Genomic DNA, 13,563 nt, shown 5'->3' with positions numbered 1-13,563 from the left:
TGTCACTTACTGCCTGAGTGGCCTTGGGCATTTAACCTCTCTGGGCCTCTGTTGTTCAGTCTGGGCTCCCACTCCCTCTCCACCCTCTCCTTAGTTTCCAAGACAGGAGTGTTAAATAAGTGACAGAATGCTGGATTTGGAGTCAGAAAGGGCTGGGTTCAAATTCCACCTCAGACACTTAATATCTGTGTCACTGTAGGTAAAGCATTTAACCTCTTTTGGTTTTATCATTTATAAAATAATAATTAATAATGAGGTAGCTGGATCCTATGGGCCCCTAAGCTCTTTTCTAGCTCTAAATATATAATCCTTTGGTTTATGACTATAAGATATAGATGGATAAGTTTAGGGAGCTCCCATACAAATAAAAATCACAGGTCTCTGAGATATTCATGAAATCACTTCATGTTTCTAGTAGAAAGTATTCAATGAAATCTCAGAGGAAGACACTAGCACTAGCCATATTTGACTGTGAAAAAAGGAGGGGGTTACTTTTAGATTTCTGAGGAAGTTACACCATATCTGGAGTCAGAAGACCAAAGTTCAAGTGTCACTTACTACCTGAGTGGTCTTGACCATTTAACCTCTTTGGGTCTCTGTAGTTCAGTCATTTTTTCAGTTGTCTGACTCTTTATGACCCCGTTTGGGGTTTTCTTGGCAAGGGTACCGGAGTGATTTGCCATTTTCTTCTCCAGCTCATTTTACAGATGAGGAAACTGAGGTAGACAGGGTTAAGTAACTTGCTCAGATTCACATAGCTAGTAAGTTTCTGAGGTAGGATCTGCACTCAGATCCTCCTGATTCTAGGGCCACCATTCTATCCAATGAGCAACCTAGATGTGTCTGGGCCTCAGTTTCCACAATTAGAAGGGTTTGGACTAACGGATTTCCTTCCAGTTCTAAATCTATAGTCTCATGATCCATTGAAAGTTGAGACAGAAATGTCATGAGAACCAGGGAATACATAAAAAAAAATTATTATTTCTTCCCACTGCCTCTAAGAGAGAGGATAAGAGGAGGGGAAAAGACCTTTGACTATCAAGGGAATTATAACTAACTGTGGGAATGATAGAAGAAATGGAGAAGACTTAGAATGCCTCAAATCAAGCACAGGGAAGTTTAAAACTCCTTAAGTTTGAAGAAAAATGAAAGTTATACTTCTACTTATTTTCTCCCTTTTAAATTCAAACCAGCGCCAGGAGTTCAACAATGAAAAATGGGATTTCAGAAGTTTGGCTGAGTCTCTTACGCTGACATTGTTGATATTTGTGATGAGGAAAAAGGGGACAGTGGAGAACATAGGAGACACAGAAGAGCCCGGGCAACATCTGTTTTCCTCAGCAGTTGGAATAAAAGGCTGAGTGTGCAGCAAGCTAAAATTCTTATTATAACCTGTTGAAGCTAGGCAGTAACTCTTATATTATAGGTGCCACATCCGTTTTTCTTCCTTTCCATAATCTAGTACTCCAAAGACAACAAGTCTTTATGGTGAACATATACAGAAAAAAATGATATGCTGAGCCAAACTAAAACTTCAGGGCATTTTGCAGAGATCTCCTCGAAACCAAAATCATAGAATTAGGGGTCTCATCTTCACAATTTTGCAAGATGAGAAAATGGAGACCCCTACCAGTGATGCAACTTGTTCAAGATCACACAGCTGGTTAAGATTAGAACCCAGATCTCTTAACTCCTACTTTCGCGTTTTCCCCTCGCCCTAGGTTGCCTCCCCAGACTAGTTCATCTCAAGAGTAAACAGCATCTGCCTAGTACATTTCTCCTGGCAACAGCAGATTTTTAGCAAACATTGAAACAGGGGAAATGAAAAAACCACTTACCAATACAGTATCCAGTCATCATCTTAATTTCAAAGACTGCGATGCTGGCTGTAGTTCCTTGCCCCAGTATTCCTTCTATTAATATCTGCCCAGCACATGGAAAAGGAAAGGAATTGTGTGTCTAAATCATGTATCTATGATCACCCTTTCAACTCCTCAGCAATTCAGCCATAAGGCTCTTCATTAACTTAAGACAGAACAGCCCCATTAATCTCTCTTTAGGGGCTGTTTGACGCATCATTACGCTCATTCCAAAAACTGCACATAGAAGAATATGTGGTAAGGAAGGGAGTGTGTATGACAACAAGCTGTTACTAATGTCACCTTCACTCTCATATTTAAAAAGGCAAACAGAGGTAGTATGTACGCAGCAAGGTCATTTGTCAGATGTACGAAACAGCAACAAGCATCTAATAAACAGTCATGATAGCGAACACATTACACCAACTATCAGTCAGGAACCGTGTTAAGCGCTTCACAGATATCTCATTTGAGCCTTACAATAACCCTGCAATTGTCATCCCTATTGTATAGTTGGGAAAATTGATGCAAATAAAGGAGCAGCAAGTCACCCAGGGTCACACACCTAACATGTATCTGAGGTAGTATTTGATCTGAGAGTCTTCCTGAATCCAGACCCAGTGCCCCTATTCACTATGCCACCTAGCTTCCCGAAATAAACTGGTTATTCCTGGGATCACAGATTTAGTGCTGGAAAGGACCTCAGAAGGCATCTAATACAACTCCTTCATTTTACAGATGAGGAAACTGAGGGGCAGGGATGTTAGGTGACTTATCCAAGTCATATAAGTAGAAAATATTAGAGGTAGGATTTTAATCCAAATGCTCTGACTTTAGAGGTACCTTTGTTTTTGTTTTTGGAGGGAGGGAGGCAGGGCAATTGGGGTTAAGTGACTTGCCCAAGATCACACAGCTAGCAAGTGTTGTGTCTGAGGCCAGATTTGAACTCAGGTCCTCCTGACTCCAGGGCCAGTGCTCTATTCACTACGACACCTAGCCGCCCCCTCTAGAGATACCTTTGACTGAATCAAAGGGCCACACTAGAGGACCTAGACAGCCATATGTGGTCTCACCACCCCTGGTTTAACCTGATAGGGTAATGAAAGACCTAGACTCACTATTGAAAGTTGTCATGAAATTGCTTCAGCAGTATTTTTTTTTAATTAAGTAAATCTTTTATTAATGCTGTTTTTAAACATAGGCATAACTTCTCAATGACTTTCCACCCATCAACCTCTAGCAATAGAATCTATCTTTACAACAAAGAGTCTCCGTTAAGCAAAACAAATCAACACACTGGTCATGTCCAATGACATTTCATTCTTCACATATCTGTAGTCTACCGCTGATATCATTGCAAGAATGGAGACACATTTTACTAAGATCTCATTGAAGTCATGTTTGGCCAATGCACTAATTAAAGTTTTGATTTTTTTTGGTACTGTTTTCTTTTACGTTAGTGTGTGTGTGTGTGTGTGTGTGTGTGTTATAGTCATTTTCAGTTGTGCCTGACTATGACTCATTTTGGGGTTTTCTTGGCACTGGTTTGGAATGGTTTGCCATTTCCTTCACCGGCTCATTTTACAGATGAGGAAACTGAGGCAAACAGAGTTAAGTGACTTATCCAGGGTCAAACAGCTAGTGAGTGTCTGAGGCAGGATTTGAACTCAGGAAGATGAGTCTTCTTGCGTTCAGGCCTGACACTCTATCCACTGTGCCACCTAGCTGCCCCAAAAGGATTGTACTTGACATATTGTGATCATTGTATAAATTGTTCTGAGTTTGCTCATTTCATTCCACATCAGTTCATATATATCTTTCCAAGTTTTCCTGCATTCTTCATTTTTGTAGTTTCTTTTATAGCATGATATTGTTCTATTACTTTCACATGTCACAGTTGTTTTGGTCAGTCCCCAGTGGATGGCTGCTCATTTTGTTACAGTTCCCTACAATAATAAAAGTTCTGCTACCAATATTTTAAAATTTATGAGACTCGTTTTGTCTTTGATTTCCTTGTGGTATGTCTGGGTCAATGGAGTATACATAGTTGAATGACTTTCCTTGTATAATACCAAACTGTTTTCCAGCTCCACCAATAGTGCATTAGTGTGTTTGTCTTTCTATGACCCTTCCCACATACATAATTTTTGTCTTCTCATCTTTGATTATCTGATGGGCCCTAGGCAAAAGCTCAGGGTTCTTTTACTTTGCATTTCTCTTGTTATTCTTTTTGTTTGTTTTTGGAGGTGTGAAGGCAGGGCAGTAGGGGTTAAGTGACTTGCCCGAGGTCACACAGCTAGTAAGTGTTAAGTGTCTAAGGCTACATTTGAACTCAAGACCTCCTGACTCCAGGGCCAGTGCTCTATTCACTGTGCCACCTAGCTGCCCCTCTCTTGTTATCTTGATATGGAAATAGGTAATTGATTTCAGTTTCTCAGTGTTTTCTACTGGGTCTTTAGAGTCAGAAAGATAGGTGGAGGGAAAGGGGGAAGGAGATAAAAAATAGATGCATCCATGAACACTCACTGTGACCTTAATCCAACTTTCTCACACTAACATTATTTCCAGCAAGTATATGCTTTTCCTAGGAGCTATATTAATCTGTTTATTAGTGTCAGGAATAGTTCAGGCTAGATTATAGGATGATTTGGGCAACATCTAAAAGTAAATAATAATAGAAACTTGAGGCAAATGGAAATTTCAAGCGTTTATGGTAACAGGCAGGGGTTTGTTGGTAAATGTTTAACAGTGAGCTCTCTGGGGAAAAATGTATGCCAGACACACTTTTATGTTTAATTTGCCTTGTTAACATTTTCTCCATCACTTTCTTAAGTCTAGACAATCACTAAAACAAATCAGTCTCTGTCATTTCCAAGGTATAAATGCTCACACTGAAAATCTAATAATCAGTGGAGCTGGTTCCAGAATATCTCAAGCCATAGGTAGAATTTTGGGAAGACAGGTAAGTGGCATGAAGTAGGCCCACTGGTAGGCTGATAAGTATCTAGATACCCTAGCAGCAGACAAGAGGCTAAAGGTCAGGTATGATAGGGGATCGGTCGATGGATGTTAGCAATCCAGCTGTAGGGACTGAGATCTAAGAAGAAGACTTCAGATCCTGCTTCCAAAGGGGCTGAGATATAAGATTTGGCAGCAAGGTGGGGATTCAGGAACCAGAGAGTAAGACAGGAGTTCCATTATAGGACTGGAGTTATCAAAAGGAGGGTTTATTAACAAGGAACAAAAGAGGCCATTTACTTGAACTAATTTACAGGTCAAAAGTGGCACCAACAGCAAAGTTGATTAGAGTCAGTCTTTGGTCCCAATTGATCCCAAAGCATGGGAAAAGGCTAAGGAAGGGGTAAAATGAGTCTACCTCTGGGGTTTAAAAGACTGGGGAGGAGGAAGAGGAGTGGCTAGGAGGGGCATCCTTTGTCTCACTGACTCCCTTCTTTTACCTTTCTAGAGAGAAATTGTAAGAATTTGAAAGGGAGACATACTATAGAATATGAACACACACTCCAGGTAGGGTTCTTCTCAAAATATTTGCATTTACCTTTTTTTTTTTTAAAAAAAAATTATGTTTCATCCCAAATGTGTAGGAAGTAATTATATAAAAGATGTATACATTAGCAGAATAAAATCAAAGTATAAGAAAATAAGAATGCTTCCTAAAGCCCATTTGGAAAGGTATTCCTGCTTGCAAAGTTCAATTTAAGGCAATTTACAGGCTTGGTAATATTTGAGAATTCTATCACATAGGTGGAGAAAAGTGGTCCAGCAAAATCCAATTTAGGGATAGGTAAATATAATATCTTTTTTATTATTAATCTTTATGATATTTCAGCCCCCACCCCCACCCCTAAACAAGTATAAATCTCTAGTATAGCAAAACACCCATTATGCCAGAAGTTTTAACCAAGATTCCAGGAGAGCATGAAACACACATAAACAAATTTGCACTTTATTCCCATACTCTGCCTACCTTGAATTTCTTGGTGCTGTTTCGCAAATCTAGGCTGGCTATGAGCCAGCTATCCGAAGACTCCTTGGTTGACCACAGCAACCGATCAAAGTTTTCTCCTTCAAATCTGATGTAGAGATTTAGCCGACTTGGGATGGATGCAAATGGTGAGGTTGTGGTAATCTGATAAACTAGGCGAAGGCAGCTCCACTCCTCTGCCTGCAGGTCAGGACTCAGCAGGACTGCTTTCTCCCCCTGCTTGGCAAAGGTAGAGTCCACATAAATATAGTGACCTAGAAATTAAAAAATATATATATAATGGAAGGACCCAAATTAATATGTGCGATATGAAAAGAGGAAGTGTGACATATTTAGACAGAAAAAAATATTAGCTAGCATTTATATAACACTTAACATATATCATCTGGTTTGATTCACAACAACCCAAGGAGGTAAATGATCCCCATTCTACAAAAAGGAAAACTGAGGCAAACAGAGGTTAAGTAACTCACCCAGGGTCACATAGCTAGTAAAGAAATGAGGCAGGATTTGAACTCAGGACTTCCTAAGTGGCACCTAGGTGGTGCAGTGGATAGAGCACTGGGCTTGGAATCAGGAAGACTAATCTTCATGAGTTCAAATCTAGCCTCAGATGCTTACTAGCTGTGTGACCCTGGGCAAGTCACTTGCCCAACTGTTTACTTCATTTTCCTCATCTGTAAAGTGAGTTGGAGAAGGAAATGGCAAAGCACTCCATTATCTTTGCCAAGAAAACCCCAAAGAGGGTCACAAAGAGTTGGACATGACTGAAATGACTGAACAGCTTCCTGACTCCAAGCATAGCATTAATAAAAATGGCTGGCATCCAAACAGAACTGTCCCAGCCTCCTAGACGGACACTAGGAGTAGAGGGAACTATCCCTGGACATTTCTCCAGTTTGGTTCCAAGATGGATGAGACAACAACCTCGGGTCTAAGGGCACAGTACATCTGAACTGTCCCAGACCAGCACTTGTGGGCAGCATGTGGGACATCATCATGGTCTCCAGAGATTTCTGTATACTTTACAATAATATTCAAGGATCTTTGTGGGCATATGAACATTATACATTCCAGATTAACATTAGGCACTTGATCAAGTGATCGAGCTTTCTTATGTTTTAATTCTTCTGGTCACCCAATGAAGACAGTTGTATCTACCTACTGTATGGATGTGTCATTATAAGATTTAATTAGTTTCACTAAATCCACTTATTCTGAATGTCCTAAAGACTGTGTGGCATATGAAAGTTGACCACAACCTTAAGCATGGGACTCCACCTTGGAGATCATCCACGCCAACCATTGTACTGATGAGGAAAATGTAGCTGAGTAGGCAAATGAATTCTCCAGAGCCACACAGCAGGTGAGTGAAAGGCCTCCTGACTATACCAAACTGTTTTTCAAATTATAAGGTGGTTTTTTAAGTACAAATTGCTCCCTCTTCCCCTAAACCCTCCTTGACTGGGTTTTCCTTTATTAAATCTAGTGATTTTTCTGGTGTCTAAACCACTTGCTACAAGAGGAAATAATACTGTGGAAAGAGCTAGTTTTGGATGAAAAAAGATTAGGTTCAATTCAAATTCAGACTCTGATGTACACTGGCAGTCTGACCTTGGGCAAGTTGTTTAAACTCAGTACCCTAGGCACTGATTTGTAGAGCAGATGCTGTCCTGCCCTGATAGAGGGAGTTTTCTCACTGGAAGTACCCTAAACCAATGAGATCACAGGCCTAGTGCAGAAAACACCAGTCCATAGACACTTGCTATCTTGACCTTACAAAGACATACTCAGAAAACTAAAAGTGCTCAAAAGAATGACTGATAAATAAGGAGAAAGTAGAAAAGAGACTAATTAGAAGGGAAATAGAGATGGCAGTCAGAAATGGAGCAGCCAGCAAGGAATTATCTTCTTTCTGGTACAGAGGTTTTAACCTTTAAAAAAAAATCTTAATTTTTTTTAATGTCACAGACTCCTCTGTCTATTTAAAGAAGTCTATGGACTATTCAGAATGTTGTTTATTATATTCATAACTGAAGGAAATGCTAAATTCTGTTAGAGGCTATATGAAGATGTAAATTTTTTTTACCATTCAATTTCAAATATTTAACACCCCCCAAATGTATACTTAACACACATTTAAGTTTATTCTTATTTTTAAAATTATTATAATTTTATTATCATTATTATTTTTATTATTATCATTTATTATTATTTGTTCTTAAGTCTAGACAATCAAGAAAACTAAATCGCATTAATATTGCCGATTTCTAAAGTGTAAATGTTGACACTGAAAATTTAATAATCAGCTCCCTGAGCCTATATGAACTGGTTCCAGCACACTGCTTTGTTAAGAAATTCTTTTCTCATTATTCTTTCCTTCTTAATCTCTATAGTGTTTGGGAGTACAGAAAGCTGACTGTCAGGTCAGGGATGATCATTTGAATACGGAGTTGTATGGAAAAGGACAAGGAGGAGAAAAGAGAGATTCAGGAGAATCTAGAAGGTGGTTTTTGTTTTGTTTTGTTTTGTTTTGTTTTTTAGGAAAGGAGGCAGATTAGAATGTATGCTCCTTGAGGGGAGGGATTATTTTGAACTTTCTTTGCAATCTCATCACTTAGCTCTGTGCCTGACACATAGTGAGCATTTAATTAATGCTTGTTGACAATGACAAAAAATGAATATCATATTTCTGACTATATTGCAAGGTTTAAAAAAGTTACTAAGTATGAAGTTGTTTAACTCATGGATTCTATCTCCTTAAAACTCTCCTTGCTTTCTAATGAAGTGTTAAAACATTTTCCTTACACATTATTTCTTTTGAAATCTGGTTTTATTATACATTGATGGCATTGTTCTCACAATATCAAGTAACCTTAGCAGCACACACTATGAGAAAATGCTTATGTTATTTAAAGTACTTTGATAATTAATTACACCGTGGGATTTTAATTCTATTTACTTAAGAGCTATTATTATACCTGTATCATAATTTGCTGCTATTAAAACCATTTGACTACAATTCACTTGAATGCCTGAGATTTTAAAAAATGCCTACTTTGCAACAGCACAGAAGTGTTTATTAGAGACAGTATATCTGTCTAACCAAGCTGTAGCTCTGGAAAAGAAATGATGGTCGTCCTTAGCTATTTTTAACTGTATGCTGGACTAACTGGCAACCACTCAATAAGACTATGGAAGGATTGAATTTAGGAAATAGTGCAATATTCTCAATAATCATAACCACTCACTGCTACAAAAAGTTACCTTTCTAATGCCAGTATTCTCCCAGTGATGTTTTGTGACTGTGAATTGTGTAATATTAGGATCTCAGAAGAATCATAAGTGCAGGTGAACCAAAAAGGGGTCAATGGAAAGCTATCTGGGGGCTATTAGTAGATTGCAACAGAATGCCCTAATGCTAACTTCCATATGAGAAGTGGCATAAAAAGTGTCATCATTTATGACTGCATGAGGGAAGACTAGTTATGTAGTAAGGGTGAGGGAGGGATTACATATGGGCAACCTAAGGTTTGCCCTGGTATCCACGATGTGTTGAGAGAACTATTACATTAAGTGGCTCTGCTATGGAGGGCTTAGGGCAAAACATGAGTAAGTATAAGAAACGATGAGAAGACTGTGATTGGGCTTTGGTCTTCGCCATTTTAGGGAAAAGCCACATCTATAAGACCACTAATGTCAAACTCAAATAGAAATAGGGGCCACTAGATCATACATAAAGATCCCTGTGGGTTGCATATTGATTTAGTTTGAAGATGTAATACCATCTATGTTTTATTGTATTTTTATTTATTCTGTTACATATTTCCAAATTACATTTTAATCTGGCTGGGGCTGTGTTTGGGGGTGTTGTGACCCGTGGGTCTTGTGTTTGACACCTCTGCACAAGTCTATGGAGACAGAACAGAACATGATGGTCAGTAGGATTTCTAGAACATTAGTAGCTTTGCTCAACTATAAAAGACAAAGCGTTATTTCACAACTCTCTTAGATGAGTTGTGGCACTATGGAAAGAACATGCTCAACTTGGAGTGAGGAAGACCGGAATTGGAATCCCACCTGCCTCACACATTTACTAGCCTATGTGTCTCAGTTTCCTTATTGTCACAATGGGAATAATAATAGCATCTACCTTTTAGGATTGCTGTGAAGATAAGATGATATTTTTGTAAAGAATTATGTAAATATTAAAGTGCTATGTGATGATGATTGTGACTGATGTGGTGAAGGTAATCTCAGACCCTGGTTTATACTTTTATATACATACATATATATTTATACATATATATCATATATATATATATATACATAAACACACATACCCAGTCATCTCTTCATTTCATATAACTATCTTCCATTGCTGTTTTGTATTTAAATTAGTGGATCTGTTAACTGTATATCAATAAAGTGTTGGGTTATCTGAAAGTTATCCTAACCCACTGATTTCTATGATGCCTGCTGACAATGAATCATAAATACAATGAATCAAGATATTAATTTTCTATTGGGTCATCTAACAGTTGTGATTCTCCTGAGAGTGTGATTTATAAACTTCTCTCCTCTTAAACCATGTACACTCCCACCCCCTCTACTCTTGGAAAATTAAAATAAATAACATTAAATAAGAAAACAATGAAAAAAGAAAAAACATAATATAAATGTAAAAATAAGACAAAGATTTTAAAGGCCAAGAAATCGTGTGTGGAAGGGGTGCTCATATGATCGTGACTAATAGGAAGAGAAGTCTGGGGAAGGTTACAAAACACAGAGTGTTAATGAAATACTGACAGGCAGAGATGGAAAAATTCATTTGTTGCTTAGGGAATTTGAACAAGTTTAGGATGAAGAAAATGTCAATTTATACTTACATATCACTTTAGTATTTACAAGGCCCTTTCCTCACAGTAACCTTGGAGGTAGACAGTGCAAATATTAGTATCTTTATTTTACAGCTGAGCAAATTTAAAAACCTAAAGATGTTAAGTTATAGAGCTAATAAATGGCAGAAATGGGACTTGAAGTCAGTTTCCTTGGCTCTAAATCCAGAACTCTTTGAACTATGCTATGCTGTTTCCTAGAAGCAGGAACCCTTTTCTCACCCCCCCAAAATAAGAAAACTTGTAAGAATTCAAAGCCCCTAAACAAAATTTCAAAATTGTCTTGTTAAAAAAGTTGAAAAAAATGGCTCAAGATCAAGAAATTAAAGGATCCACAGTCTTTCAATCTATACCAAAGACACACATATATCACAAATACTTTTTTCAAGAATACCTTCAAAAGGCATTGGACAACATCACAAAGAATGATGACATCTGAGGAGAGACCCAGGGGTGGAAAACCTGAGGCCTTGAGGCCACACATGGCCTTCTAGGTCCTCAAGGGTGACCTTTTGACTGAGTCCAAATTTTACACAACATTTAATAAAATTTAATAAGAAAAAGAAAATTTAATAAAAGTATTTCCTTTTATTATGCGGATTTGTTCTGTAAAGTTTGTATTTGGTCAAAGGCCACACTTGAGGACCTAGAGAGCCATGTGTGGCCTCAAGGCCACAGGATCCCCACCCCTGGACTAGATTTATGATTTCATTTATAAGGAACTGTCAAATAAGGCCATTTTCTACCATGCAGATTGGTACCTTTTCTGCAAATTATAGTCTTAGAAAGTTACACAAAGCACTCAGGATTGAAATGACTTGCCAAGATTCACAAAGTGTGTCCCAGAAGGAGATTTGAACTTCAGTTTTTATGGCTCCAATACCAGCCCTCTGTGGTTGCAAGACCAGCTCTAGCTACTACATCAATGGTGTCAAACTGAAATAGAAACAGATCCTTGCTGGTCATTTACTGATTTAGAAAACCACAAATTAATATTATCTATGTTTTATTGTATTTTATTCATTTGGTTGAACATTTCTAATCACATTTTAATATGGTTCCAGAAATTAAGGAGCTTTCAAGTTTGACACTTCTGCCCTGACAAGACTGTTGTTTCTATATCTAACAGAGAAAATGACTGGTTTTAAAATCAGAGTCCTAGACATTTTAATATCTATTGCCTATGTATAGTCAGACCATCAACAAGTTAAAGCAAAGATTAAAGATCAACATCAAATAGAAGGATAAAGATGCTAAGATATGATTGAAATCATACAAGTTATAAGGTACAATTTAAATAGTTCCAACTCCAGTTCAAAAAAGCTATTGATGCTGAAAAATGGTAAAAGGAAAGAGAAACACATCAAAACAGGATAACACCATTTACTATGAAAATTGAACTTATGAAAAGTAATCACCATAATGAGGATGTCAAAAGAATCTAGAAACTACTTAGCCAGTAATTCCTTCATCTATTTGCCAAATGGAAAGACGTGGTAGGCAAAGACAACAGTATAGAAGGGTTACAATCTCATCTATGGGAATGGATCAATGAAATTAAAGAATAAGCAAACTATTGAAGTATTGTTAAAAAAATAACATATGCCATATGCCTCATTAATTAAGATTCTCTTTTTCCTCTTGTATATGTATCAGTGGGAAAAAAATGGGTAAAGACCAGGACTAAAATTCTGAGGGCAACTTCTCTATACAAGTCTGCACAGTGAAAGTTCAATGTTCTGAACACTTTTGAGAGCCAAGACAGAGATTACGGGTCCTGACTCTAATGGTCATTCACTGTGGCAATCTGGGAAAGTCACTGAATTGCCATATGCTTCAATTTTCTTTTCTTGTTCCTATTTTCACTGAAATACAGATTGTGGGGGCATCCTTATATACCTTGCAGAGTAAAGGAAATGGAGGAAGCAGATCACAGGCCTTTACTCTCTTTCTAGAGGACAGAGTGACTAATCCTATTCAGAGCTGCTGCTGATTTTGCCATGATCTCAACACTATCTGTAGAATATGGACCAGAATGTGAATGGAAGCATAACTGGCCTTCGGAATATGACTGCACGGACTTTTAGGAATTGTAATCCAAGAGGGACATTTGGATTCATCTCACTTCGAGGGGAAGGATCACAAACATCAAGCAAAGAGCAGCTCAGCTGCAGGAGCATAAGCTCCACCATGCTGGAAGCTATTTTGAATCGGGGTCTGTGGAAGCAGCAGGAACAGTTGGCTGAAGCCGATATAGGAAAAACTGAGCATGAAGTTTAGATTTAGTTCTGCTTGGGGGTGGAGTGAGTACGGCACCATCAGCCAAAGCCTCCATTCATTACAAAACAATCTTTGATGGGTGGGGCTGGAACAGAATGAATCTGTTCCTTGTGTGTCTTTCTTTGAGATCAGTGAAAGGACAAGCTAAGAGTTAATTCTTTGAACCCCGCCCTTTCCCAAATGTCTGCAGGTGGCTGGATTTTTGTACATGACTCTTTCTTTAAACTGTTTCTAATTCCTGATTTTTGTTTTATGTAAACTATGATTAGTTGTAAAGTCTCTACGACTAACACCTGTTAATTAATTACACATAGTGGGATTGCAATGGAGGAAGTCAGGGACTGACTACCTTGGTAGAGAGATAAACAGAATATAGATGTACTCTTCTGTCTCAAACATTAGGTAATTCTCAAATTGGGGATTAAGGCAAATGTTATGGTTTTGATTTTTAAAATAACTCTTATAAGCGCCTAAGTAAGAGAGAAAGAGAGACAGAGAGACAGAGAGAGAGAGAGAGAGAGAG

At 38.1% G+C, this 13,563-nt stretch overlaps 2 protein-coding genes across 3 annotated transcripts in view; both read right to left on the bottom strand.

Moving 5' to 3' along the window:
• The window catches only part of SMC5 (structural maintenance of chromosomes 5), a 396,836-nt gene that overhangs the window by 230,303 nt on the left and 152,970 nt on the right, over nt 1-13,563 (bottom strand). The window lies entirely within an intron of this gene.
• Nucleotides 1-13,563, bottom strand: part of MAMDC2 (MAM domain containing 2) — a 232,009-nt gene that overhangs the window by 110,158 nt on the left and 108,288 nt on the right. For both annotated transcript variants that reach the window (XM_069087015.1, XM_069087020.1), the window contains exons 3-4: nt 5,845-6,116; nt 1,839-1,923 (exon numbers count right to left, since the gene is read on the bottom strand). In XM_069087015.1, the coding sequence (XP_068943116.1) occupies nt 1,839-1,923; nt 5,845-6,116 (357 nt within the window). The remainder of the gene's footprint in view (nt 1-1,838; nt 1,924-5,844; nt 6,117-13,563) is intronic.

This window comes from Petaurus breviceps, unplaced genomic scaffold (genome assembly GCF_028583685.1).
Source record: "Petaurus breviceps papuanus isolate PSGF00001 unplaced genomic scaffold, PetGlider_PUasm1.0 118, whole genome shotgun sequence".
NCBI lineage: Eukaryota > Metazoa > Chordata > Mammalia > Diprotodontia > Petauridae > Petaurus > Petaurus breviceps.
Note: the sequence above shows the minus strand (reverse complement) of the source record. Positions and strands in the feature narration are given on the sequence as shown.